Source organism: Oncorhynchus kisutch, linkage group LG2 (assembly GCF_002021735.2).
Source record: "Oncorhynchus kisutch isolate 150728-3 linkage group LG2, Okis_V2, whole genome shotgun sequence".
Taxonomy (NCBI): Eukaryota; Metazoa; Chordata; class Actinopteri; order Salmoniformes; family Salmonidae; genus Oncorhynchus; species Oncorhynchus kisutch.
In genome coordinates this window covers 19,537,957-19,565,790 of record NC_034175.2, presented here as the reverse complement: position 1 = coordinate 19,565,790, position 27,834 = coordinate 19,537,957, and the positions used below count along the sequence as shown (strand labels likewise).

The window sequence follows — 27,834 nt, the reverse complement described above, 5'->3', positions numbered from 1 at the left end:
TAATGGAACATAAAAGTACAAGAATAAAGATGAAACAATTTTGTTCTAAATTTAGAGCCTACAGGCAAATAAAAAAATGTGGTTCGTTTTGACATTTGAGACGAGTTTGTGGAAGTCATTCTCGACGACCATTCATTTAGTTTAACCCCTTGAGACTATTCCCATTGAGCATGTCACCAGATATAGGCCTACAGCCTAAACTAAGTTTCAGACTTCCTAATAGCCTAGCTTATAGCCTACCACCTATAGCGAACTATGTAGCCTACCGCGTTATTGGCAGCAGCACCGAACTGTGTAGCGTGTTTGTGTGTGACTCTGCGTGCGGTGGCGTGCGCGTTTGATAGTCGTAGAAGGGGCCGTATTCAATAAGGCGATTTAGCCATCATTGCTTCTTGAACTTCAAGGCGCAAACATGGAATATACAATGCATAGATAGGCTATAGATATAATGGAAAGCGCACACACGCGCGCACTCACTCATCCGCCCCCTTTCTCTCTCTCTCTCTCTCTCTCGTGTTTTCCCCACACACCTCAATAACGGTGCGTGCGATATATTTGTGCATATATTTTTATGCACGGGGATACATTTTCAATGGCTTTCGGCGATCGTGGATTATAAATTATATTTTTGAACAGCGGTGGAATATTGGCTACCATCGACTCCAATTGTGAATAGCGTATTCCTTATTTTCTGACTGGTGTGTGGTATTTTTGTTGCATGCCGAGAGACTGTCAAGACTCGAAGACCACGTTCAATGCCGTTGGAACATGTCCTATGTTCCCTTTCAAGGTAAGAGAACTGATATATTCCACTATTGCATCTCCCTCCCCCTCACCCCTCTCTCTCTCTCTCTCTCTCTCTCTCTCTCTCCATCATACAATACAGAATTTAGAAAAGGGGTGCGTTAACGCGGTGTAGTGGAAACACAGGCAGGTACAGCAAGAGGTACTGTCTTCGAGGTAGCTACCTACCTGGTTTTATCACTGTGTGCCAGTCAATATGTCACTGTGCCCGGTGTATGCTGAGTAGGATAGTCCATAGTGTTGCAATGTGCTGAGGTGTGCATGCCTGCTGGTATCACAGTCTTGCAAGTCCTTTTCCCTGTGTGCAACATCCTTAGATCACAGTCACAGGTAGCCTACTGTATCTCCATGACACTGTAACTTTGCCCCTCTAGTATTGAGTCATATCTATTCAATGTGTGCAGTAAGGAGCCTGAAGGGGTACTTATTTGCTTGTTTTTGAAACTCAATATTTAATGAGTTTGTAGTGGAGGAAAATGGTCCCTGAAAGTGTATGTTCAAATCAGTTCCCTTGGTATTGTGACACCGCAACCATGACTAATGCTGTGTGAAACAGAGTGCAACGTGAGCTACTTCAATCATGCAGCCTTCAAATGCTTTGTTTGACTGTATGTGTGAAATGTTATGGCCACCTGAAAGTTTGATGGGACTTTGAGGGATCCAAGGGTTGTATGGTACACAGAGTCCAGTCCCTATTACCAAAGTATCTCTCTACAGCAACTGCAAATCATGTGTGAGGAGAATGTGTGTGACAGAGAAAGAGAGGGAAAGAGAGAGAGTGAGAGAAAGAGGTAAAGGGAGAGAGAGAGAGAGAAGAGAGAGAGAGAGGGGAGGTGGGGGGGTGGAGAGACTTGAAGCTGCTGAGGTGTGATGTCTTGTAACACCGGGTACAGTAAGCACACTGCTGTACTGCTATGCTGGTGGTGCATTGACAAAGCTCAAACCAATATCATGTTCAGCATCCAATACATGAATGTCTTAAAGTTATCAGTCATTCAAAGAGAATGGCCAGTTCAAACTCTGTAGTATGATGCTTTTGGTCATCTTCTAACACATCACAAGCGGATATAGCCCAACGGCCTCTTGTGTGAGCACAGCAATAGAAGTTGGTTGCATAATATTGGTGAGATGTTACGCTACTGTACGCGAGCCCACTCTTGAGAGATCACTGCCAGAAAAATGTGTTCACAGTAGTATTATACCTTCAAAACCCGTGTCAATAGGAATGTACAGGCTATACTCTTTCCACTACAATAGATGGCACCATGAACCTTTTAGATGTAACAGGTTTTCTGGGTAGAGGAGTCTGTGGTTGAATCTCAAGGTAATGTTATCAAAATGAAATCAGCCACATATTTGTAACTTATGGCTGACTGAACATTAGTTCCCTATTAAAACACTTGTTTTATCTCTCCCTGACGAACACCATGCCGAAAGGCATCGGTTTTAAAGTTGTTAGACTGAAAATGTCATAGAAATAATACGCAGAGTGCTGCCTTGGCTCTCCTTTATTTTGTATTTTACACCAATGTTTAAACCAATGTTTAAATGTTCAAAAGTCATTAGTTCTATGTGAGTATCACATGGACATTTAATGTGAAGATAAGATACTGTAGGTAGGTCTCTCTCTCTCTCTCTGCAGATGGACAGCATGGAGCACCATCCAGCCACTGAGCCAACCCAGTCATGTCAATTTTACAGTAGTTTGATACAGCAGCTCCTGTTAAGCATGGACATTCAATTTAAAGAGACAGTGTACCACCAAAGCGCTGACTGCAGCACTCCTCTCATGTGACATAAGGGGCTGTCTTACACCCTCCGCCAATCGAGCTGTGCCAGGAACCATCATCTGTTAGGCTATTACTGTACTGTATGCTCGAGATCTACCGTGTTCGATGATCTGTCAGGGGAAAAGCTCATTCATTTTCTGTTTGCGGCGGAAGTGTTATATTGAATTAATGCTCAAATTAGTAAATGATGCAACTCATTAGATACCATCTTGTCTGATGTGAATTCATTGTAGGGATTCTGGCATTTTTGTGAGTTAAAGTGCCTGCTGTCCAAGTTTCGTGAAGTCGGGAATTTAAAAAAACGCCAACTTCCCTCAAGACATGAAAAGTCAACATTCAAGAACGTCAAGCGTTACTATGCCTCAGCCTTTTTCAGTGATGCTAACATCTAGCGTATACATGAAAGCAAAGACAATGTCGGTCGGTATCCTCAAGGAAATATCGTATTTATAATTTCGGCCCACAGACATAAAGTCAATCAAAGTTAAACTGCCCCTCATTTGCTTGTATCTGCATACTGTTTAGCATATTCATGGCACAGTGCAGCGAACGTACTGTATGAATAAGCACAGGAGGTGGCGTAGAGCAGTTTGATGGCAAGATTATTTATGCATATTAACATTTACTGGCTGATGCTTTAAGGTCTTTGGTTTTGCCCTAGGTCAACCAACGTCTTGCCTCTACCATAAAAAGTATTCATATTGCACCATGGACCATGACGCTTATACGGCACAGCGAGATAGGGTCCAGATTGAAACATGTTCCAGGTCATAAAGTATCATGCCTTGTGTTAGATAACCATACTTAAGTGAAAGTGTCCACTGCAGCATGTGTCATTCTACCAAAGCACAGTATAAAATGTACATGGCTTATTACAAAGTACCACCGTGCTCCAATGTCCTTGATGGTTTCTGAGTGTGACATGATAAAGTGTTCTCTGGGTAGTGTCAGCAAAAATGTTATTTTGAGGGCTGCCCCCCATAAGCCATGTTGTCTGGGGGGAAGGGCATGTTTGTTATGGTGGAAAGACCTTAAAATGATATTGTAATAATGCTAATAGCAGTAGTCCAAAAATGTAAATCAGACAAACAGAATGTTTTTGCTGCTGTAGTTTGCTGGCGTACTGGCTGAGCTCATTAATTAGAATACACATAATCATTCACAATTCCTGGCTCAAATTAAGATCCTACATCTGTAGTCTATGGATATAGGGCAATGTCAGGGGAACTCTGTCCCCCTTGAACAGTTCTAGTACAGTGAGTTCAGGCATGCCGCTAAGCCTCTGTCCACGGCTCCACTCCCTCACTATCGCTCTGTTCCCCAGCAGTACTGACTGAACCTGGTGGTGAAAAGGCCCAGATAGACCCCATCCACTAAGAGCCTTACTACTGATTCTGAGGAAATCTACATAAGGATCCCATCAGAAATGAGTAGCTGGGAGAAATGGTTGCTTAGTGCAGACCACACCATGGGAGGGGGGGGGGCCCTTTATTCAATTCCATCGCAAAGCCTGGAGCCCAATGACTCAATGGGTTTGTGTTTAAAGGATGCTTGTCTTTTGATTGATTCTGTCAGGATTCACTCATGGCAAAAGGTCAGGATGAGCTATCTCCTCTCCTAAGCCAATCGGAGGGCTGCCAATCCGGGATAATGATGTCCCTGCGGATGGTTGGCTCACAGGCTTTCCAGACATTATGTCATTTGATCCAACAGATTCTCATGATGCACGGACAAGTTGTGCATTCAGACCTGGAGATATTCAACAGCTTACTGTACATATGTCACTATATTAGTAATAGAACAAATAATATTAGTCATGGAGTCAAAATGGAGCAGTTATTGGATGTTTGTAGGCACGATTGAATGGCATTAAAAAAGCTGATTATGCCTTAAACAGCAGGTTTCACTTGCATATGTATCACTAAAAAATAACATTTAGTTGTTAAAGGTGTGATGTTAGGTTATAATGTACATGTAGGATCTTAATTTGATCACCCTGTTGCAGGAGAATTCTCCTGCCCATATTTCGGTTGAAGGCATTCAGTTGTACAGCTGACTAGGTATCCACCTTTCCCTTTCCCAATGCAGGAAATGTAAAGCTTGTAGTGTAATTGAGGTTTAAAAAGGCTTTTGTAATTTCCACATAGAAAATTTCCCTCACGAAAAATGCATCAACCCCAAAACCGGTTGCTGCAGGATTATTTTCCTGCTGTAGCAAACTGGCTCAAATTAAGATCCTACCTCTGTTAGATGAAATGTGACTTTTATGTTTTTGAATTATACACATACTGTACATTAATATTATTTATGTACAATTAAATTATTTGCACAGTATAGGGCTTTTTCAAACAATCCTCTCTGACCCTTTTCCGTCAAAGTATCTAAAATAAATGCCCTGTGATAGCTTTCGGGAGAGTCTGAATTCCACACCGTGTCAATTGAGATGCTGATAGTACAGCCTGTGATAAGTGCCCCCTAAAAGAACAGATTATTAAATCACTACTGTGGTGCCTCAAGCAGGATTACAAATTGGAGAGTTGGGCTCACAAAGATAGTGCTCACTGAAGCCTTGTACCTGGGACCCAGAGTTACCATGAGAACTAGGAGATATTGCACTGTTGGGTAGATAATGTAGAGATGTTCAGTCCCAGACATTTTAAGTCTATTTTCAGTGTTATGTGTACATTTCACACTTTCTTGTAAGTCAAGGGGTTAACACGATGTAGGATATCATAATGTATAGACTGCATACATATTATCCCTCGTTGTAAGAAAGACGTGGTGGTCAAATCAGGCCATGACAGTAGCAGATAACCTCACATTGCTCATTGATGTACTATAGAAATTGACATTTGAATGTTAGTTTGCTTTCTGATATGGCGTAAGGTTTAGGAGAGCTACAGGAGCCAGTCATGATGTCATAATGTGCCGACAGGACTGTACAGCCATCTTATTACAGTGTTGTAAAGGCAGACGGCTAAATCAAATGTGGTCTCAAACTTTCAATATCATGCTAGCGACGGGCTAATTTGTCCCCCTCTCTCTTGTGATGCTAATAGATGGCTGATATATGCAGTGTCGGTGTGCACTTTTACTGAAGGTGGTGAGAGAAGAGGACCGGATTTTTCATGGGGTGTACCTCTCATTCACTTCAGATGCACAGATACTGCAGAGAAGAATGGTGCATTTTAATTAGCTGTATTCAAATACACTGATATGCTGATATTCAAAAACAGGGCCATTGGACCCTGACATTTCAGAGTAGTCTATTACCATTTTAAAGTGTTCCACTATTACACATTTAGGGTAGTGTCTCTACTTCAGAATTTTTTTTATTTTTACAAGGCTCACAAGAATGTGTGTGTGTGCCGTTTGTGTGCCGTGCATGCCTTTGTGTTTGTGTGTGTGTGTGTGTGCATGTGTGTTTGTGAGCGTGCTTGTATACAGATGTAGGATATTAATTTGATCACCCTGTTGCAGGAGCACTTGTAGTGTATTTGAGGTTTAAAAATACTTCTGAAGTTTGTCATTTCAGAGTTGATTTTCCCTTAGGGAAGATGTATGAACCCACATAATAATACACATTTCCTGTCGCTGCAGGATTATCTTTCCTGCTGTAGCAAACTGGTTCAAATTAAGATCTTACACATGTGTGTGTATGTGTGTTTGTTTGTGTGTGTGTGTGTGTGTGAGAGAGAGAGAGAGAGTCAGTGTGTTTTTATTTCAGTGATTAACTTCTACTCTGAAGACCTCATGAAGGTTAGAAGGCTAACTCTGCATGCCTGGCGCTATATTTAGCACCTCATCTCCACCACATTTGATTCTTCACCACACAAAATATGAGTGCATTTCAACTGTATTTGCTTCCAAAGAAAATTCTGGCATTCATGCAATGTTTATGTGATATGCCCTTTTGTTATTTCAAATAATGATTCATCTAAACTGGAGTGGATTGTTGAGAGAGACTGGAAATGCAATCCAATTTCTAGTGGTTATTTTTTACGTAAGTTTTCTTTTCAGGAGGAAAGCTCCTGTCCTAGTGGTTTTCAGAGAGCCTATCTTGCAGTTGTTGCTCTGTTTGGCATTTCAATGTGGAGTTTAGTTGTTCTGTATGAGAGTGGAGATAATGGCAGAACATCCTGATCTCTTTGATCAGAGGCAGAGTCTAACTGGTAGAAATGGACTGCTGGGAGAGGAAGGTGTGAGACACCTATGAAACACTTTTAATTGTAGCTTCTCGCTTCAATGCCATGTTTGAAATCTCCTTTCCTCTATGAAGATACTACACTGGAATTCACATTCACTTTAAACACAGAACTGGCTTCAAAGTGTCTCAGTTTGTTTGACCTAGCGAGTGGTGAGTGTTCATATTAGCTAGGGGTGAAAAGTTGACTGAGATTGTGTTGACCAAGCAAGCGGGATGTCAAAACTGGATAACCCCTGGTTTGAGATGAAGAACATGCCACATAGGGTTATATGGACTGAACAAAAATATAAACGCAGCATGTAAAGTGTTTGTCCCATGTTTCATGAGCTGAAATAAAATATCCCATACATTTTCCATATGCACAAAAGCTAATTGTGTGCACAAATTAGTTTACATCCCTGTTAGTGAGCATTTCTCTTTTGCCAAGATAATCCATCCACCTGACAGGTGTGGCATATCAAGAAGCTGATTTAACAGCATGATCATTACACAGGTGCACCTTGTGCTAGGGACAATAAAAGGCCACTCTAAAATGTGCAGTTTTGTCACCCAACACAATGCCACAGACATCTCATGTTTTGAGAGAGCCTGCAATTGGTATGCTGACTGCAGGAATGTCCACCAGAGCTGCTGCCAGAGAATTTAATGTTCATTTCTCTAACATAAGCCACCTCCAAATTTTTGAGAATTTGGCAGGGTCTGCATGAGGCAAACGGCTGCATGAGGCAAATGGTGGTCACACCAGATACAGACTGGTTTTCTTATCCACTCCACTTCCTTTTCTTTAAGGTGTCTGTGACAAGAGATGCATGTCTCTGTTCCCAGTCATGTGGATTCCATGGATTAGGGAATTGATTGTTTCATGTTTTGTTCAGTATAGTTTCCTTTCTAGGTTAAAGTATAATGGCCTTACCATCATTCCACACTGACATAGACTATACACAGTCACTTTCCACTGACATGTGGGGCTGAACTTTAGAATACCGATTCAGTCGCTGTCCACTTCAGTGGGGCTGAATGCAGAGGTAGAGTATCAGTGCTCTGCAACAGTTTGGTTTATTTGGTTGTAGTTGACCTTTTTCACATGAGAGAGTAAAAAAGAGAGAAAGCAGGCATCCCAGGTGGCGCATGGGTTCTAGGGCACTGCATCGCAGCGCTAGCTGTGCCACCAGAGACCCTGGGTTCACGCCCAGGCCCTGTCGAGGCTGGCCGCGACTGGGAGGGCCGTGGGGCGACGCACAATCGGCCTAGCGTCATCCAGGTTAGGAAGGGCTTGGCCGGTAGGAATATCCTTGTCTCATCACACACCAGCGACTCCTGTGACAGGCCGGGCGCAGTGCGCACCAACCAAGGTCGCACGGTGTTTCCTCCAACACATTGGATGCACGCTGTGTTAAGAAGCAGTGTGGCTTGGTTGGGTTGTGTTTCGGAGGATGCATGGCTTTCAACCTTCATCTTTCCCGAGCAATGTAGCGATGAGACAAGATAGTAACTACTAAATTTAAAAAAAAGAGAGAAACACAACTGTATATTTGTGCAAGATAAAGTTACATGTAAACCTTGTGCATAAGGGACTTTAACAACGACAACAAATAGCTAATTTACCTGTTTGAAGTCGCAGTCATGGTGACCAGATACATACCTGAATTATGTTTTTGGGGGAATATACCTTTTTTCCCATCAAATAAATTTTTGAATGGAAAAAAAGGTTTGTTCTTGAAGCAAAATGGAGCAAAAAGTTCTGTATTTGGCATGCATTTGATTGGTAAGTTAATCTTGTACAGAAGTTAATCTTGTCTGCTCAAGTCCCTTTTCTTGTCCTTTCAGATCAGTAGCTTCTGTACAGCTACTGTCACCCAGACAGAAAATGTGTCACGACATGACCACTGATACCATGATGACACCGGAAGTTGTATAACTATTTGTGTCAATTGAGTGATCTGATTGGTTCAGTCAGCGGAAGGGGTTGTGTAAGGTAATTGGGGTGATGTAGATCTCTGAATGTAGGAACATTTGAACATGCAGAGAAAGATGAGGAGAACACAAAAAATAAGAAAAGCTGACTTACATAATGAATGAAGCTATTGCAGTGTTTTTACCTGAAGCAGACAGTTCACACACACAGAGTGGTCTTGGACGCCCAAGTACAATTTTACTGTATTTGTTTTAGTACAAAAAGGGATGAGATAACATGTGGTAAGATGCACAGTCAAGTCTAAGAGTGTCTGGGACTCAGTTAGGGTTTGTCTTACTATCTCATCCCTTACACTTCTCATTTAAAACCTAATTCAAAGTAATTATATTAGTAAATAGCATCTGGCAGTAGGGGCTGCTTTGTTCTTGTAGCCTGCTGCTAGTAGATCCTGCTGAGATTGGGAAGTTTTTTTGCCATGGGAGGCATATGTCCATTCGTGTTAATGTGTTAGCGTGGGCACTGTAGAAGATCCTGAGGTGAGCTCTGTGCTGTTTCTTAATTCAGGGGGTTTCAAACTAGGTTCCGCAGAGGTGCTGCAGGGGGTCCGCAATGTTTTAAAATATATTATTTGGCGGAAATCATTTTGGGAATTTTTTTATGTGAACATTTTTTGGGGGGGAATTTCCAATAGCTGCAGCAGAATACCATTGTGCATACCATTTTTATGTTTCTGCGTCCAGCATGAAAAGAAGTGCAATGACTGAGTCCTGTTCAGCCGACTCTAGGGAAGTATATAAAAGGCTTCATTGCAAAAATCTCGAACTATCCCTTTATTATAGAGGAAATTACAGTCATTGGAGCAAATTACAGAAGTTTTTTGTATAGAAAAACAGTTTCAGTGTCAACTTAAATGACCCAAACCAGATAGAAAGCATGGAGAAAAGATATTGAATTATATACACTGAGTGTACAAACATTAGGAACACCTTCCTAATATTGAGTTGCAGCCCCTTTTGCCCTCAGAAAAGTCTTAATTCGTCAGGGCTTGGACTATACAATGTGTCGAAAGCGTTCCACAGGGCTGGACCATGTTGAATCCAATGCTTCCTACAGTTGTGCAAAGTTGACTGGGTGTCCTTTGGGTGGTTGGCCATTCTTGATACACACAGGAAAACCGGTGCACCAGGCATCTACTACCATACCCCTTTCAAAGGCACTGAAATCTGTTGTCTTGCCCATTCAACCTTTGAATGGCACACTTACACAATCCATTTCTCAATTGTCTCAAGTCTTAAGGCATTATGAACTTCACTCAGTACCAGGACATTTCAGCCAAAAACCTGATTGCTTCTGCCAGGGGGCTGAAACTTGGCCACAGTTGGATATTCCAGCAAGTCGATCTTACAGCAAAACAATAACCCCAAGCACAAATCAAAATCCACAAAGAAATTGTTAATTGATCACAAAATCTAAATCAACAAAACCAGTCTCCGGACATGACCCCCATTGAAAACCTGTGGTTTGAATTGAAGAGGGCCGTCCATAAGCGCAGAGAAAATATATTGTCACGCCCTGACCATAGAGAGCCCTTGTTTCTCTATGGTGTTGTTGGTCAGGGCGTGACTGGGGTATTCTAGTTTATTATTTCTAGGTGGTGTTCTAGTTTATTTTTCTATGTTGGTGATTAGTATGATTCCCAATTACAGGCAGCTGATAATGGTTGTCTCTAATTGGGGATCATATTTAGGTAGCATTTTTCCCACCTGTGTTTGTGGGATATTATTTTGTGTTTTGTGAATGTGCACCACGTTGTCACGTTTCGTTGTTAGTTTATTGATTTATTGTTTTGTTTTTGCTAAGTTTCACTTTATAATAAATATGTGTAATTCTACATCCGCTGCGTCTTGGCCCGTCTCTCCTCACGTACGTGACAGATATCAAGGATCTGGAAAGATTCTGTATGGAGGAATGGTCTAAGATCCCTCCCATTGTGTTTGCCAATCTCATAAATCATTTTTGAAAAAGGCTCAGTGCCGTTATCCTCACAAGGTGAGGTATTGAATGCTATTGAAAACAGGGGTGTCGATAATTTGACTCCTACCTTTTTGAGATTGTTTTTTATTACTTGTTAAACAAAATATATTTCTCTGAATAATTGTATTAGTATAAAACAATCCAATTTCCCTTTTCAGTATTTGAGTTATTTATTTTGTACAGTAATTTTTCCTCATCTTTATCAAGGGTGTGAATCATTTCAGACACCCACTGAACATGACAGACATCTTGGTGATGAAGTGAAAGCAGAAAACCCAGAACTAAAATCCATTTAGATGGTCTCTGTTGATTCCTACTCAGACATCATTGTGTTGATCTGTCAAAATCAAGGAGGCAAAACGGTGCCATGAAATACCCCAGATACCTCTGATCCAAGACACCTCTGGCTTTTTCTCAATCAGAAGGTTCTTTCATAATTCCACCCAGGGCAACAGAGGGCCTCCCAGTCAGACTCCCCGTCACTCCTCTGTCTGTCAGACGAGGTGAGTTAAGCTGTGTAGGAGTTTGACAGATTGCCATTTTGGGTAATATAACAATGACACAGTTCTTAGTCTATCTCTGGATTGAGGACAGTTCACTATAATTATTATTTATCTCTGAGGACCAAAGGCTTGACCTGCTTTCTCTCAGTGGAGCACCCCCCCCCCCCCACATGTGACATGAGACAGGATATACAAACAGAGAGAAGAGACGGGAGAACACATCATAATAGATGATAGACGTGTGTGGATCACTGTGGTTTTGCATTCACAGTAATTCACACACACACACACACACACACACACACACACACACACACACACACACACACACACACACACACACACACACACACACACACACACACACACACACACACACACACACACACACACACACACACACACACGAGTCCCATTCATTTATATTTTCTCTATACTCAGCACATTGAATATCACCTTCACACAGGTTGACAGGGCGGAACAGCACATCACCATGAAGGGTTAGCAGACAAAGCAATCCTGCATCTCATTTCCTATAGATGTTATTCAAGCCCTAAGTAAAGAGAGTTTTGCAGCACAACTTGGGGGATTGCTGTGTAGCCCCGTGGAATAGTCAAGTGAAGGGAAAGGAGAGAGAGAGTGATACTGTACACTCTAATAAGCCAACCCAACTCTGTTACTGGCAGTGCAGTCATTCCACCCTACTGCTCTAGCATCCTGGAGGAGGGATGGGAATGGAGAGAGAGCGAGAGATGTGTGGCAGTGAGAGAGACGATGGTAACGAGAGGGAGGGAGGAGAGCATGAGAGAAGTGAAAGGGAGACGGGTAGAGTGAGAGAAGGGGGACAGTAGGAGATAAATGTGTGAGAGAAAGTGAAGAAGAGAGAGAGAGAGAAATGGGCTGTGGAAGTGGGGGACTGAGAGACAGATGGGTGGAAGGGAGAGGGGAGCAATAGATGGTGGGGAGATGGGGGGAGGCTGCCAGGGAGTTTGTGGGAAAGTTTAATTTAATTTTGATTCATAATAGGATGATCGGAACATTGATTTCACCTTTAAATATTAGAATCCAATTTTATTACCGCCATATATTCAAGCAGACGGCTTGCTTATGAATATATAGATCTTGTTTCCTCATCTTATGTTGTCTTACAGTAACAGTTTTGAACGTATTGGACTGTGATATCCGTTGATGTATTTTACACAGCCGTATAAGGATACTTTTACCCATATACAGTATTGCTCACCACCAACTTATGTCTATAGTGTGTAGATAGATAGATGGACAGAAAAGATGTGCGCGTGCGCATCAGAGAGAGAGCGAAAGGGAGGGAGGAACAAGTCCGTTTTTCATGGATGGCTGGGTTGCTATGGGAACAAGATGTGGGCTCCCTTTTCCCAAAAAAGTATCCTCCTTCCCTTTTTCCCTCTCTCATCACTTCATTTATCTCTCTCCTTCTTCTCAGCATCCCCAGTTATTCACCTCTCCTCTCTTCCTATCCCCAGCTCATCCCATCGCTTCCCTCCTCTTCCCCTTCTTTCTATCTCTCCTATCGTCCATCCTTCCCTCCACCCACTCATTTTCTCCCTGTATACTCCTCTCTCCCCCTGTCTATCTCGTTCCTTGCGGTCTCCCCACTTCTACTATTCTCCCTCTCAATCTTTCCCTTTCCCTCCATCTCTTCTTCACTTTCTCCTCGTCTCTGATCATCTGTCTCTTTAACACTCACTTATATTCTATTCTTTTCTCGGTTGTCATGGCAATAGGCTGGGGGCGTGAGGGAAAGAGCGCGAGCGAGCAAGAGTGGGTGTTTCGGAAGTGACATCTCTTGGGCAGTAACCTTGTTTCCTGTGTGTGGAGTTGGGGGCGGATTCACACGTAAAGTGCAGCAACAGTGACGCCGTGTGGACAAATGCGCGGTAGTGGGGAGCCCTGCTGGCCCGGGAAAGGGCTGAGTGAATGATCTGACAGGTGAGAATACACACAGACAGACACACACACAGACAGACACACACACGCACACACACAGGACTGTGCGGTGTCAGTGTAGTGCGGACCTCTGTGTTCACCTCTTCATTGAGGCCCATTGTGACACATCCCTGACATTTGACGTCTCTCATGACACTGAAGGCCATGTACTAAATGCCCTGAATCAGCATATTAAAGAACACCATTGTAGACCAGTGTATATTTTCATAAATACATCAAATCTGGGCAATAAATCCAAAAGCATTCATAGAATATGGAATGGTTGGATACCCCTATTGATTCCCAATGATGTGATATAAATGCTACGTGGGCACCAAGTAATGTATAAAATGTGTACATACTGTACAGTACATTGTGCTTATTTGCCTTGAAAGTAACCAACAAAGCTACGCTGGCGTTGGTACGTTGCCCGACCCGGGCGACCTGAGGATAATGCATGTTTATTTTTAGCGCTGTTTTAGAGCTTAGTGATATGTATAAATGAACATTACCCCTGTCGGGCTCAGTAATGACAACGTTGAATAAAGCTGACCAGTCATCTGACGGCTGCTCGGCTCCTTGGCAAACTGCAAAGGAAGGCAGAAATAAATGGCGTTACAGAGACAGACCTCAGCACATTCTGAGAGCGTTAACAAGAGAATGTGAATACAGTGTTTTTTTCTTCATATTTATAACACAGAACTAGCCCATCTAGATTGGGCCGCACAATTCCCTCCAAGGTTTTTCAGATGATGAGGAATGAAGGTGGAGGTACAGATTGTAGCTGGAGCACATATTATGGGAATGAGTCACCGATTTCCCCAGTGGATCCACAACATTGTGACTTTCATGGAGTATGCTGCTGTCGGTCTATAAGGTTTATCGTCAAAGGCTTTCTCTCTCCCTGGCCAATGTGTCTCTGAAGGACGCGAACTAGTGTCACACTCCGGGGCCTTGGGATTCCTGGGCCTTGGGATTCCTGGGCCTTGGAATTTAGGCTATATGTCGTCTGCAGTAAAGATGATGGTGATTGACATGCTCATAAGGACGATCGAATTGATATACGGTATTAGTCTCAATACACAAACATTTTCCGACACCAGCTCTTTCTACTTTCCACATGAAAAAGTAACACTTCAACTGCTAAACAAGTGAACATCCACGTACAAGGAAGTACGTCATTTTAGCTGCAGGACAGGATAATATGGTCTGTACATTTCTCCATGCCATTGTCAGAGATGATAAAGATTTAAATATATATATATATACTGCTGAAGTCAGAAGTTGGAGTCATAAAAACTCATTTTTCAACCACACCACACATTTCTTGTTAACAAACTATAGTTTTGGCAAGTCAGTTAGGACAACTACAAATTTTTCCAACAATTGTTTACAGACAGATTATTTCACTTATAATTCACTGTATCACAATTCCAGTGGGTCAGAAGTTGACATACACTAAGTTGACTGTGCCTTTAAACAGCTTGGGAAATTCCAGAAAACGATGTAATGGCTTTAGAAGCTTCTGATAGGCTAATTATCATCATTTGAGTCAATTGGAGGTGTACCTATGGATGTATTTGAAGGCCTACCTTCAAACTCAGTGCCTCTTTGCTTGACATCATAGGAAAATCAAAAGAAATCAGCCAAGACCTGAGAAAAAAAATTGTAGACCTCCACAAGTCTGGTTCATCCTTGGGAGCAATTTCCAAATGCCTGAAGGTACCACATTCATCTATACAAACACAAGTATGCAAGTATAAGCACCATGGGACCACACAACCGTTATACCGCTCAGGAAGGAGACGCGTTCTGTCTCCTAGAGATGAACGTACTGTGGTGCGAAAAGTGCAAATCAATCCGAGAACAACAGCAAAGGACCTTGTGAAGATGCTGGAGGAAACAGGTACAAATGTATCTATATCCACAGTAAAAGGAGTCCTATATCGACATAACCTGAAAGGCCGCTCAGCAAGAAAGAAGCCACTGCTCCAAAACTGCCATAAAAAGCCAGACTACGGTTTGCAACTGCACATGGGGGCAAATATTGTACTTTCTGGAGAAATGTCCTCTGGTCTGATGAAACAAAACTAGAACTGTTTGGCCATAATGACCATCGTTATGTTTGGAGGAAAAAGGGGGAGGCTTGCAAGCTGAAGAACACCATCCCAACCATGAAGCACGGGGGTGACAGCATCATGTTTTGGAGGTGCTTTGCTGCAGGAGGGCCTGGTGCACTTCACAAAATAGATGGCATCATGAGGGTGGAAAATGATGTGGATATATTGAAGCAGCATCTTAAGACATCAATCAGGAAGTTAAAGCTTGGTCGCAAATGGGTCTTCCAAATGAACAATGACCCCAAGCATACTTCCAAAGTTGTGGCAAAATGGCTTAAGGACAACAAAGTCAAGATATTGGAGTGGCCATCACAAAGCCCTGACCTCAATTCTATAGAAAATCTGTGGTCAGAACTGAAAAAGTGTGTGCGAGCAAGGAGGCCTACAAACCTGACTCGGTTACACCAGCTCTGTTGGGAAGAATGGGCCAAAATTCACCCAATTTATTGTGGGAAGCTTATGGAAGGCTACCCAAAACGTTTTTCCAAGTTAAACAATTTAAAGGCAATGCTACCAAATACTAATTGAGTGTATGTAAACTTCTGACCTACTGGGAATGTGATGAAAGAAATAAAGCTGAAATAAATCATTCTCTACTACTATTATTCTGACATTTCACATTCTTAAAATAAAGTGGTGATCCTAACTGACCTAAGACAGGGAATTTTTACTATGATTAAATGTCAGGAATTGTGAAAAACAGAGTTTAAATTTGCAAGTGTATATAAACTTCCGACTTCAACTGTATATATACACTACCAGTCAAAAGTTTGGGCACACCTATTCATTCATGGGTTTTTCTTTATTTTTTACTGTTTTCTACATTGTAGAATAATAGTGAAGACATCTTAACTATGAAATAACACATATGGAATCATGTAGTAGCCAAAAAAGTGTTCAAAAATAGCCACAGCCTGGAGGTGTGTTGGGTTATTGTCCTGTTGAAAAATAAACTAAGCGCAAACCAGATGGGATGGCATATCGCTGCAGAATGCTGTGGTAGCCATGCTGGTTAAGTGTGCCTTGAATTCTAAATATATCACTGACAGTGTCACAAGCAAAGCACCCCCACACTATCACACCTCCTCCTCCATGCTTCACAGTGTGAAACACACATGCAGAGATCATCTGTTCACCTACTCTGCGTCTCACAAAGACACAGCGGTTAGAACCAGAAATCTCAAATTTGGACTCATCAGACCAAAGGACAGACTTCTACCGGTCTCCCACCCATTGCTCTTGTTTCTTGGCCCAAGCAAGTCTCTTTTTCTCATTGGTGTCCTTTAGTAGTGATTTCTTTGCAGCAATTGGACCATGAAGGCCTGATTCACGTAGTCTCCTCTGAACAGTTGATGTTGAGATGTGTCTGTTACTTGAACTCTGTGAAGCATTTATTGAGCTGCAATCTGAGGTGCAGTTAACTTTAATGAACTTCTCTTCTGCAGCAGTGGTAACTATGGGTGTTACTTTCCTGTGGCGGTCCTCATGAGAGCCAGTTTCATCATAGCGCTTGATGGTTGAAGTTCTTGAAATTTTCCACATTGACTGACCTTCATGTCTTAAAGTAATGATGGACTGTCATTTCTCTTTGCTTATCTGAGCTGTTCTTGCCATAATATGGACTTGGTCTTTTAGCAAATAGGGCTATCTTCTGTATACCACCCCTATCTTGTCACAACACAAAGCATTAAGAAGGAAATAAATTCCACAAATGAACTTTTAACAAAACGCACCTGTTAATTGAAATGCATTCCAGGTAACTACCTCATGATGCTGGTTGAGGGAATGCCAAAAGTGTGCAAAGCTGTCATTAAGGCAAAGGGTGGGTACTTTGATGAATCTCAAATCTCAAATATATTGTTGGGTTACTACAAGATTCCATGTGTTTTTTCATAGTTTTGATGTCTTCACTATTATTCTAAAATGTAGAAAATAGTTTAAAAAAAAAAAGCCCTTGAATGAGTAGGTGTGTCCAAACTTTTGACTGGTACTGTATATAAAGATCCCTCCATGCCCTGGCCTATATTCACGGCCTAGATTTTGTGATTTGGTCAAATTCTTAATGATATGTGAGTATATATGAAAACCCCTAGGAGGCTCAGTCACAATAGACACTGTGACTGTGAGTCCATGAGTGAAAAGTGACTTAGAGGTTGAAATCAAGGTTATGTAATCTCTCTTCATATCGTACAATGACTCATACCTTGGATTCTACCACTGTGATCCCCTTAATAAGCTTCGCTTGTTTAGCAACTCATTTATATTTCAAGAGCAGCTTTATTCATAATTAAACTTGAATATAAAACATCAACTCAGCTGTGTTCGCTACAATTAGACAGATTGCCTTTTGTGCTTGCCTTCCTACTTGGTGGGGATACAAGTGTGAATATATGTGAATATAGTGAATATATGTGAATATAGTGAATATATGTGAATATATGTGAATATATGTGAATATATGTGAATATAGTGAATATATGTGAATATATGTGAATATATGTGAATATATGTGAATATAGTGAATATTTGAGAAAGCTTTTTTTTGTAAAAATAAAGGTTCTGACATGGTTGTTTGGCTGAAGTAGGCCTATTTTCAGGGTCGGAGTGGCACTGTTTTTGGCATAGTGTCAAATGGACAGCATGGCACGCTGCGGTGAGTGTGCCGACTGTGCCGTGTCTCAGCCGAGTCAGGGCCTGTTACATCATTCAACCTGCAGGGGCCTTTCCTTTCTCAAACATGGGGAAATATGCAAAGGGTTAAAGTGTGCTGTCTGGAAAGTGAAGAGGTAGACACTAGATAGCCGTTATTTGTACCATCTACAAGATGTATGGGTAAGGGTTAAATAAAGTGTGTTGGAGGGTCTCTGGGACTTGTACAATCTGCAGATATGATGTGTGTGAATTGGGAAATCAGTCTTGGTGTGAGTAGTGGGGAGTGGGGAATGTCACTTTGGCTAACCTCTCGTTGAGGGCTTGTTTCCGGCCTTGTTGAGGGTGTCTGTGAATTCACAACACAAGGCTGTCTGGAGTGAGAATAGTGTTGAGATGTTTGCTTAACATTCTGGTTGACGTAAAAACGAGGCGAAGGGAAGGGATATCAAAAGAGTTTTGATGAAAACATTAACATAGCCCCTGACATAACTTAGAGGGAAAAGAGAAAGAAATATGAAAGAGGGGAACATGGAAAGAGACTGGAGGAAAGACGAATAGGAAGGTCAATACAAGAAAGACATGAAGTAATGGAGACAGATGAGAGAAGGAGAAGCAGATGGATGGGCAGAGTGGGTAGGAGTGACAAAGAGACACACTAGGAATTGGAGACTACGAAATATAGTGAAAAAGACAAAGAGCCATGCCCTGGTTATTTCTGAGTGACCTAGCATCATGCGGACTGAAGTCAGAGCTTGGCTAATTGACTCCAGCAGTTGTAGTGGATCACAAAGCTTATTTTGCTCTGTTTCATGCCGCGGCCCTTCTGCTTCAGGACCCAGGGTCTGTCTGAAGAGCTGCCTGTCTGTTACGGCCGTCTGGTCAGAGGGGGAACCTGGGGACGAACAAAGGCGTGTCCAGGGCAGAGGGATTATGAAACTGATGGAATTAGCGATGTAGTATGAAGATATGGTCATTTAGCACAGGGTTTTCTGAACTTTCTGGATCCGGGGAGCCCTTTTGTGATAGCAAATCCATCAAGGACTGCCTTATAACCATAACACAACTCGCAGTGCGATAGAAATGGCATAAAAGGAGACGTTTTACTGTGCTGTCTGCAGTGCATGGCTGGGCGAAGTCTCGGCCCCAGGGAAAGAACATTTAAATAGCCCGCCACGTTTTTTTCCCGTTTTGAAGCTAATTTCATGCAATTCATTTTTTTTTTAATAGCATAGGACGAGAGAAAACTTTTTCGTTTTAAAGGTTAAATTAAAGTGCATTCATGTTCAAAACAAAGAAGTATTGAGTTGAAAAATGAATAATTGATGGATATCCCTGTGAGCCTCCCAGGCCTTGTTGTCCATGGTTAATAAGAACCTACATTGTAGATGAATAATAATGACATTTTATTGTATTAGACCCTCTAAATGAATCCCTGGGCAAATTTTTTTTTAAATCGATTATTGTAACAATATTCATTGAAAAAAAAATGTTATTATTTATTTTATACATATTTAGAGATCTGGCCACGGCATTACCTCTTCCGCAGACCCCATTTTGGGAACCTCTGATGTAGCAGACCCTTTCATCCAATCCTTTTATCCACATTTTAGGCTATGGTTACAAATCGTAATAATAATTCAACTCTGTAGAAAGTGTGTTATTTTCTCTGAATGAGTGCATTGATTGGTGAGTTATTTACTGCGTAATGGACCAGTCCTAGATGAATTTGTCCACTTCTTTCATTGAGCATTGTTGTTATGCGTGAAATGTGGACAACATGTGAAGAAGTCACATTGCATTTTCAGTGCTTTGGATTCAACTGATGCGGACGTACCAGCTTGCAAACATAAACAAGTTAACGTCAACCATCTGACGACGGGCATGTTCTGGCATGTCCTCCACTGTCCAGTCACCCTAACTGACCCCACTCCCCTCTCTCTGTCCCTCTCCCCTTGTTCTCTCTCCTCTCCAGATGCGAGGTGTGCCGTCCCCCCCTCCTATCGCCCCCATGCCCCTTCCTTTGCCGCTCCCTCCTACGACCGCCCCGACTGGAACCCCCGTCTCTGCGTGATCTCCGGAAATCAGCTCTACATGTTGGACCAGGAGGAGGTACTCATCTACTGCGGCACACACTATAGAAATACAATCCCAACCATCACCCACCCATTGACTTGAAAGGGGATTACTGTTCTAGGAATTATATTTCTATATATTCTATGGCTCACTTTGCTGTACCATACTGTTGCTGTACCATACTGACTGGGTTGTTTGACATGGCATGAGTGTCTACAACACTGTCATGACAGTTTCTAAAGCCACACAGTTGAATAAAAAATGACATATCCAAAAGAGGATGTCACCACAATTGGCACTTTAGGCATGTAACTTCATTTGACATGACCTGACATTACATGGTATGCTGAGTACATTACATTGCCAATAAACATTGTCACTGTTTTAATCCCAGAGGCCAGTGTTCATATTATACACTCAAGGCAGTTGTCCTGGGACACTGTCGCCTAAGGCTTGCTTATGGGAGGTCCAGTCCTGCAAATATTATTAGCTTAGAATTTTGTGGCAAACAACTTTGGCACCAGTATGCCTCTATACAAGTAGGTCACGTCTGGCTAAGATGGGCATTGGGGCCAGTAACCGAAAGGTCGCTGGTTTGAATCCCCGAGCCATCAAAAGACACATTTAGGTTGAATGCATTCAGTTGTGCAACTGACTAGGTATCCCCTTTCCCATCTGAGTGCTGATCTAGGATCAGTATACCTTTTAGATCATAACAAACATAACACGATTACATGACCAGGTGGGACCTGATTCTAGATCAGCACTCCTACTCTGAGACACTAGGAATACTGGACTTTTTCAACCTGACTATTTATTGGTAATTTAAAAAATAAATAAACTACTATTACTTATTATATCTTACTAAGTAGAGATTCAGCCTGCTAGCTAAGACCAGAAGGGGGTACTATTCCTTCACTTTTGTACCTGTATCGGCTTTGGACAGGTCTCTTTTTAAATGTAGACCTTGTAGACAGATTTACAGATTGATATCCAATACATGAATCCTAAAACACAATTAAAACACATAGAGGTTTTACTTACACACTTAAAGTCTATTACACTGCAATAACAGTGTTCGTAGTACATTTGATTGAGAGTATGAGTCTATTAATGATTATGTAATGAGGTAACGGAGTACTGTAGCGGTACTTGCAGGGTAGCTAGCTGCCAATATCTTTAATTCTCGTCACTCAGAAGGAGGATAAAGAACCTTATGATCCAGATAAGGGCATTTTCAGCTCTGGAGTGATGAGAAGAATGCCCAGGTCAATTAATCAAAGGCTTATCCCTGTCTAATTGTGCCAATGAGGCAGAAGCTATGAATGGATTTGAGGCAGACCTGACGTGCCGATAGCCACCACCTCGGAGAGAGGATGAGAGGCAATTAAATATTCATGCCTGTCACTCACCTCATGCGGTGCTAGTGGGTCTCTCTCTCTCTCTCTCTCTCTCTCTCTCTCTCTCTCTCTCTCTCTCTCTCTCTCTCTCTCTCTCTCTCTCTCTCTCTCTCTCTCTCTCTCATACACACACGCTCCACTTGATTCTATTCTATTCGATTCAAATGCTTTTTGTGGCATGACAAAAAGCAATCATATGTTGCCAAAGAGGAGATAAGGTGGAACAGAGGAATATATATCTCTCTCTCTCTCTCTCTCTCTCACATTTGATTTCTCAGGCTACCTCTCCTCCCTCTCTGCTCCCTCCCTCCCTCTCTCCCTGGAGTGACTGACGTGGCTATCCCACAGACCTGCTCTCTCCTTTCTTTCCCAGGCAGCTCCATTGAGATGCCACTCTGTTTTGTGAATGACATCCGTCAAAAGACCCTTTTCTCTTCATTGCGACTTCTACAGTCTCAACTAAGGGGCTGCTTGAGGAAATAACAGTGCTCTGGAGGAACATGTGAAAAATATCTGTCACTTCACCATTGTGCTCTTCTGTGCTCCCATATTTCAAATGTGCTCTATTCACCTCGGTAAACACTACAAGTGGTGAAAACTGGTGATGTTGAAAGCTTGACTTATGCATAGTCCGAATTAACGTAATAGATTAAGAGTGTTCCCTTTCATCCATGTACAGAAGTCACTATACCTTCTGTTCAACCCTATATTGCTTGTGTAGCTTCCCCTACTTGCATTCTCTCCATCTCAGAAGTCAATCTTAAAAGTGAACACCACACAATCCAACTGAACTTCACTCCCTAACAAAATAACTCCATGCTGCACTGCCATTGACAGTAGAAGCCCTGACCACTTCCCAGTGGGCTGCTGTTAGCTCTCTGTGCTTGTGGTGGGAGCGAGAGGATCGACAGTAATGGCTGCCACTGATGTGAAGTGACAGAGCCCCGCACTGTGTGCACCAGATGCCACGCACCAGTGCCCTGTCCTCCAGTCATGTGCCCAGGCATCGCTCTCCCTCCCACTGTGCACCAGTGTTATGCAAGCAATCAGAGGGCACTACTTCCTGCTAGCACAGCGCTAGCACTAGCATGTTAGTATCCTCTCTCACTACTACTGCACATTAGCATTAGCCTGCTAGGCTAATTCAAAATAAAGGGAATTGGAGCAGGATTTGTCTCAGTATCAATGCATGGCCATTGTGTTGCATTCCCTGCCCATATGTTTGCAATGGCTTTGGCAGTGTTGATACTGTAAATTAATTCATTAGCGCCTGAGCCAACAATGCAGCGCCGTGGTGGCTTTGCCTGAAGCTACTGTTGTCACATTGCATAAAGCATGACTCAGGAGTAGTTAGCATTTTTACACATGCATGACCCTTGGGAACCCATTTGGAAACAGGGGGGGATGTGGTAATTATGTAATAATAAGGCACACGTGGATGGAAGGAGTCATGAGGAAGAAGCTCCTTCATTTGACCAATATGAAGGCTCAATGCACTGTACATTGGCAAATCCTAAGGTTATTTAACAAGCGCTTTACTGCCTTTTGGCATCTGAATAACCATTACGCGCAACTGAAATAAGCAATTTTCAAAAGGTCACCCTTATACATATTAGGGGTTATACACTGAGTGTACAAAACAATAGGAACACCTTCATAATATTGTGTTTCTCCCTTCTTTTGCCCTCAGAATAGCTTCAATTCGTCTGGGCATAGTCTTTACAAAGTGTCCAAAGCGTTCCACAGGGATGCTGGCCCATGTTGATGCCAATGCTTCCCAAAGTTGTGTGAAGATGGCTGTATGTCTTTTGGGTGGTGGACCATTCTTGATACACATAAGAAACTATTGAGCCTGAAAACCCCACGAACGTTGCAGTTGTTGACACACTCAAGCCTGGCACCTACTACTATAACCCTTTCAAAGGCACAAATCTGTTGTCTTGTCCATTCACCCTCTGAATGGTACACATACACAACCCGTGTCTTAATTCCTTCTTTAAAGTGTCTCCTCCCCTTCATCTACACTGATTGAAGTGGATTTAACAAGTGACATCAATAAGGGATCATAGCTTTCACATAGATTCACCTGGTCAGTCTATGTCATGGAAAGAGCAGGTGTTCCTAGTATTTTGTACACTTAATGTAAACTTGCTTTTTATCAAGGCAATTTGATTAATTTGCCTGGCTATGCATGTGTATAGTGCATTTAAATGGAGTTGATCTAACATTCCAACTGAATGCAGGTATTGTGGGAAATGTCCACATAGGGGAGTAGTGGGACAGCTCTTCCACCAGTGCTTTGCAGCATGCTCAAATTTGACATACAAACAATGAAGATCAACGTTGCATTGGAATTTGGTCAGATTTAGTACTTAGGGATGCTCTCTAAATGCCCTCTTTTCTCATTCCAAGATGCCAAATATGGTCTTAAAATCCCTCTGTTTGAACGTTTCTCTCTGATTTTATCACATGCCAGTTGCTGTGTCCAATGCCTGAGGGGAGGGAACATCTGTCAGTGATAGGATGTTATCGAGAGACTTGAGGACAGACAGTGGTGTTGGCCAACCGTTTGTCATACTTCCAGGGACACAGAGGCTGGTGTGTGCGTGTGTGCTTGTGTGCGTGCGTGCGTGAATGCGTCTGTGTGTGTGTATGTCGGGGGCAGAGGTAGTGGACTCAGCCGCTGTTTGATCACGACTCCGTTACAAAGAATTGGATTCACACCTGCCGCTCCATTAACCCCGCACCCCCCTCCCTAGTCACCCACGAACACACCACCCATATCCCCCACCCAGCCTACCCATCACAGCTGGGCCAGTAGTGACATATGGTCCAGGCAGCCTGCAGCATTGCTCAACTCTCCATACCAGCCCCCCTCTCCTCTCCCTCAGGTCTATGGCTTTCATTCTCCCTCTACTCACCCACAACCCACCATCCACCCCTCCTTGCAGTGCCTGAGCACAGTTATCTGTCTATTTCAGTCTTAGCCACTTCTGCTCCTACTCTTACCTTTGACTACAGTTTGCTGGATGCCGAAATCCAGTACAATTGACCTTCTTGTTAGCTATTAGAATGACCTTATGAATGAGCTTATCTCTGACAACACTCAAGGGAGCCAAGGTCTGCATGCCAGTATTCAATCTATTTTTCAATTGAATGAAATGGATTGTTGACTCGCCCATACAAAAACCAGAATACCCAGAGACAGAAACTCCAGAACAGAAATTGGGAAACACTGCTATACTGCATTACAATTACAGACATTGATAGACAATTAGCATGCTTTCTTGCTCCCTGCAGGTTTCAAAGCTAGACCACTGCCCCTGTGTGAGTGTCAGTGCGGGCCCCACATGCCCTCTGTCTGGTCTGCCAGTGTTGTGTGCCAACCTGCCTTGTGTGCCCACTCATGAGCATGGCTACCAGGGACGGTGCCAAGGCCGTGTCAAGTCCCCAGCTGCAGCGCCACTGTCCTAACCAGCTCCCCCTCCCTCCCCCACCCCCTGTCAATCCAAAACTGCCACGCAGGCTATAAATAGTGCCCAGGTGTTCCCCCTCGCAACCAGAAAGGGCTGTGTGTCAGGGTGTATGTATGTGTATGTGTGTAGGGGGGTCTTTTCCATACACGTGTTGTGATGAATTATGTCTGAATGGGGACACAGTGGAGATGAGGGGGGAGTGGGCTGTGGAAATTACCATGTTTAGCATGCCATGATAGACTAGTATTTATGTATGGTGTTTGAGATCAGTTTTGAGTCAGAGTTTAATGTGATCTAAACGGCCTCGGCTGCTCTGTGAACTTTTTCAGTTCTTATTCCTAGTCAAAGTCACTACTCTCATTGAGGAAAATCGGCAACTCCATGCCTTAGACTCAACTGAAGTCCAGAGCAATTACTTATTGATGAAGTAATACTACACTTAGATTATCATAGCATTTAGCACTTACAGTATGCTGTATATTGATCACATTTCTTTATATTACCATTTTATGTGTAACGATACATTTAATTAGATAAGTGCTCGTGAATGCAGAAAGGAGCTCTGGTGCAGCAAGGAAACAGGGTAGAGAAGAGTGGATAGATACATTTAGGGATGTGTCTGAAGTCTTGTGAATGCATTTATCAGTTAATTATCCAAAAATATAGCAACTATTACGCTTATGACAGTGTAAAAGGCTTGGAGACAGATGGCTCATATTATTAACATGTTTTAGAGAGTATATCTGTGTTCGAAGGGTTTTCCTAGAGTGTTATGGTCCAATGATGAAGTAAATTAGATTATATTGAGAAATAACCAAAAAGAATGTGGATGTTATAAACACATGTTAAAATTGGGTCTGACGCATTTTTAACAGTGAGCTCGCAGTGTATCATAAAAAACGATATAAACAGCAACGCAAGGTCTTTCCGTGCATATAATTGCTCATATAAAAGGGCAGGCGATAAAGAAACAAGCTTGTAAGCATGCGGGTGCTGGACTCGTAGCGATTGGGTGTCTTATAATACATGTTTCATTGAGGAACTCATTCCGTAACTGGCAATATATCTGTCCTCGGCGTAAGATGCGTCTCACAACATACTCATTAGTATGCCCTAAGTGGAAAATACGAGCATAATCAAATACACACTTGATTTATGGTGTGTGTGTCCCTGATTACGTAAAAAAAAAAAAAGAGGTAAATGTCAACAAAAAGAATCCTGCCACCGATAGCGCTGGGAGATGTCTTCCGGCTTACTGGGCTATGGGGGATTGTATGGAGTGCTGTGCTCTGTGCTGTGCATCCACTAGATATGTCTAGCGCAGTAGACTGCATGTTATGTATGTTGGGGGGGTGTGTACGGTCGCCTGCAGTGGGTGTATATATGTATTACACTTTTATGTCACCCATATTGTGCTGGAAGCCCTGCTACATGTCTATAATATTACAGCTGGTCATACGGTCAAACGTGGTCATGTGACCAGCCGGTGACCCTCACACACATACAGTACCAGTCAAAAGTTTGGACACACCTACTCATTCCAGGGTTTTTCTTTATTTGTACTTTTTTCTACATTGTAGAATAATAGTGAAGACATAAAACTATGAAATAACACATATGGAATCATGTAGTAACCAACATAGTGTTAAATCAAAATATATTTTATATTTAAGATTCTTCAAAGTAGTAACCCTTTGCCTTGATGACAGCTTTGCACGCTCTTGGCATTCTCTCACCCAGCTTTATGAGGTAGTCACCTGGAATGCATTTCAATTAATAGGTGTGCCTTTTTAAATGTTAATTTGTGGAATTTCTTTCCTTCTTAATGCATTTGAACCAATCAGTTGTGACAAGGTAGGGGTGGTATACAGAAGATATCCCTATTTGGTATGGGAAGAACAGCTCAAATAAGCGAAGAGAAACGACAGTCCATCATTACTTTAAGACATGAAGGACAGGCAATCCGGAAAATGTAAGAACTATGAAAGTTTCTTTAAGTGCAGTCGCAAAAAAACATCAAGCGCAATGATGAAACTGGCTCTCATGAGGACCGCCACAGGAAAGGAAGACTCAGAGCTACCTCTGCTGCAGAGGATAAGTTCATTAGAGTTAACTGCACCTCAGATTGCAGCCCAAATAAATGTTTCAGAGTTCAAGTAACAGACACATCTCAACATCAACTGTTCAGAGGAGACTGCGTGAATCAAGCCTTCATGGTCTGAATTCGCACACACGCACTCACACACGCTCGCACGCACACTCAAATTCCTTATATTAAGCAAACCAGACAGCACAATTTTCTTGTTTTTTACGTTTACAGATAGCCAGGGGCACACTTCAACACTCAGACGCCATTTACAAATAAAGCGTTTGTGTTTAGTGAGTCCGCAAGATCAGAGGCAGTAGAGATGACCAGGGATGTTCTCTTGATAAGTGTGTGAATGGACCCTTTTCCTGTACTGCTAAGCATTCAAAATGTAACGAGTGCTTTTGGGTGTCAGGGAAAATGTATGGAGTAAAAATAACATCATTCTCTTTAGGATTATAGTGAAGTCAAAGTAGTCCAAAATATAAATAGTAAAGTAAAGTAGAGATACCCCAAAAAACTACTTAAGTAGTACACACACACACAAATCAGTGCTATACCATGCATAGCCATATCATATTTAGCTTATGTTGACTGGACTCAATTGTTTTTGGTATCTTTTAGTTGCCACTGTATTCAACTAACCATTAGCAGAGGTGATTTGATTCTGTTGAAATGTAGAAGTTGAAATGGTGCTGGAATAGTGGAGTCTGCTCCTGTTTCCTTTTCGACTTGTGGTAACTCTCCATTGTTCTAAGTCAATAGTTGTTTAAAAGGTCCAAAAATGTCAGAAACATTAACTGCTTGAC

The 27,834-nt window shown here is 42.3% G+C and overlaps 1 protein-coding gene across 7 annotated transcripts in view; it reads left to right on the top strand.

Moving 5' to 3' along the window:
* Nucleotides 1-328: 328 nt before the first annotated feature.
* Nucleotides 329-27,834, top strand: part of LOC109908843 (ras/Rap GTPase-activating protein SynGAP) — a 121,907-nt gene continuing 94,401 nt past the window's right edge. For 2 of the 7 annotated variants that reach the window (XM_031789946.1, XM_031789944.1), the window contains exons 1-2: nt 329-790; nt 19,963-20,099. In XM_031789946.1, coding sequence (XP_031645806.1) covers nt 769-790; nt 19,963-20,099 — 159 coding nt within the window. In that variant the 5' untranslated portion in view covers nt 329-768. The remainder of the gene's footprint in view (nt 791-19,962; nt 20,100-27,834) is intronic. The other 5 variants (XM_031789953.1, XM_020507581.2, XM_031789958.1 and 2 more) reach the window with 4 other exon arrangements.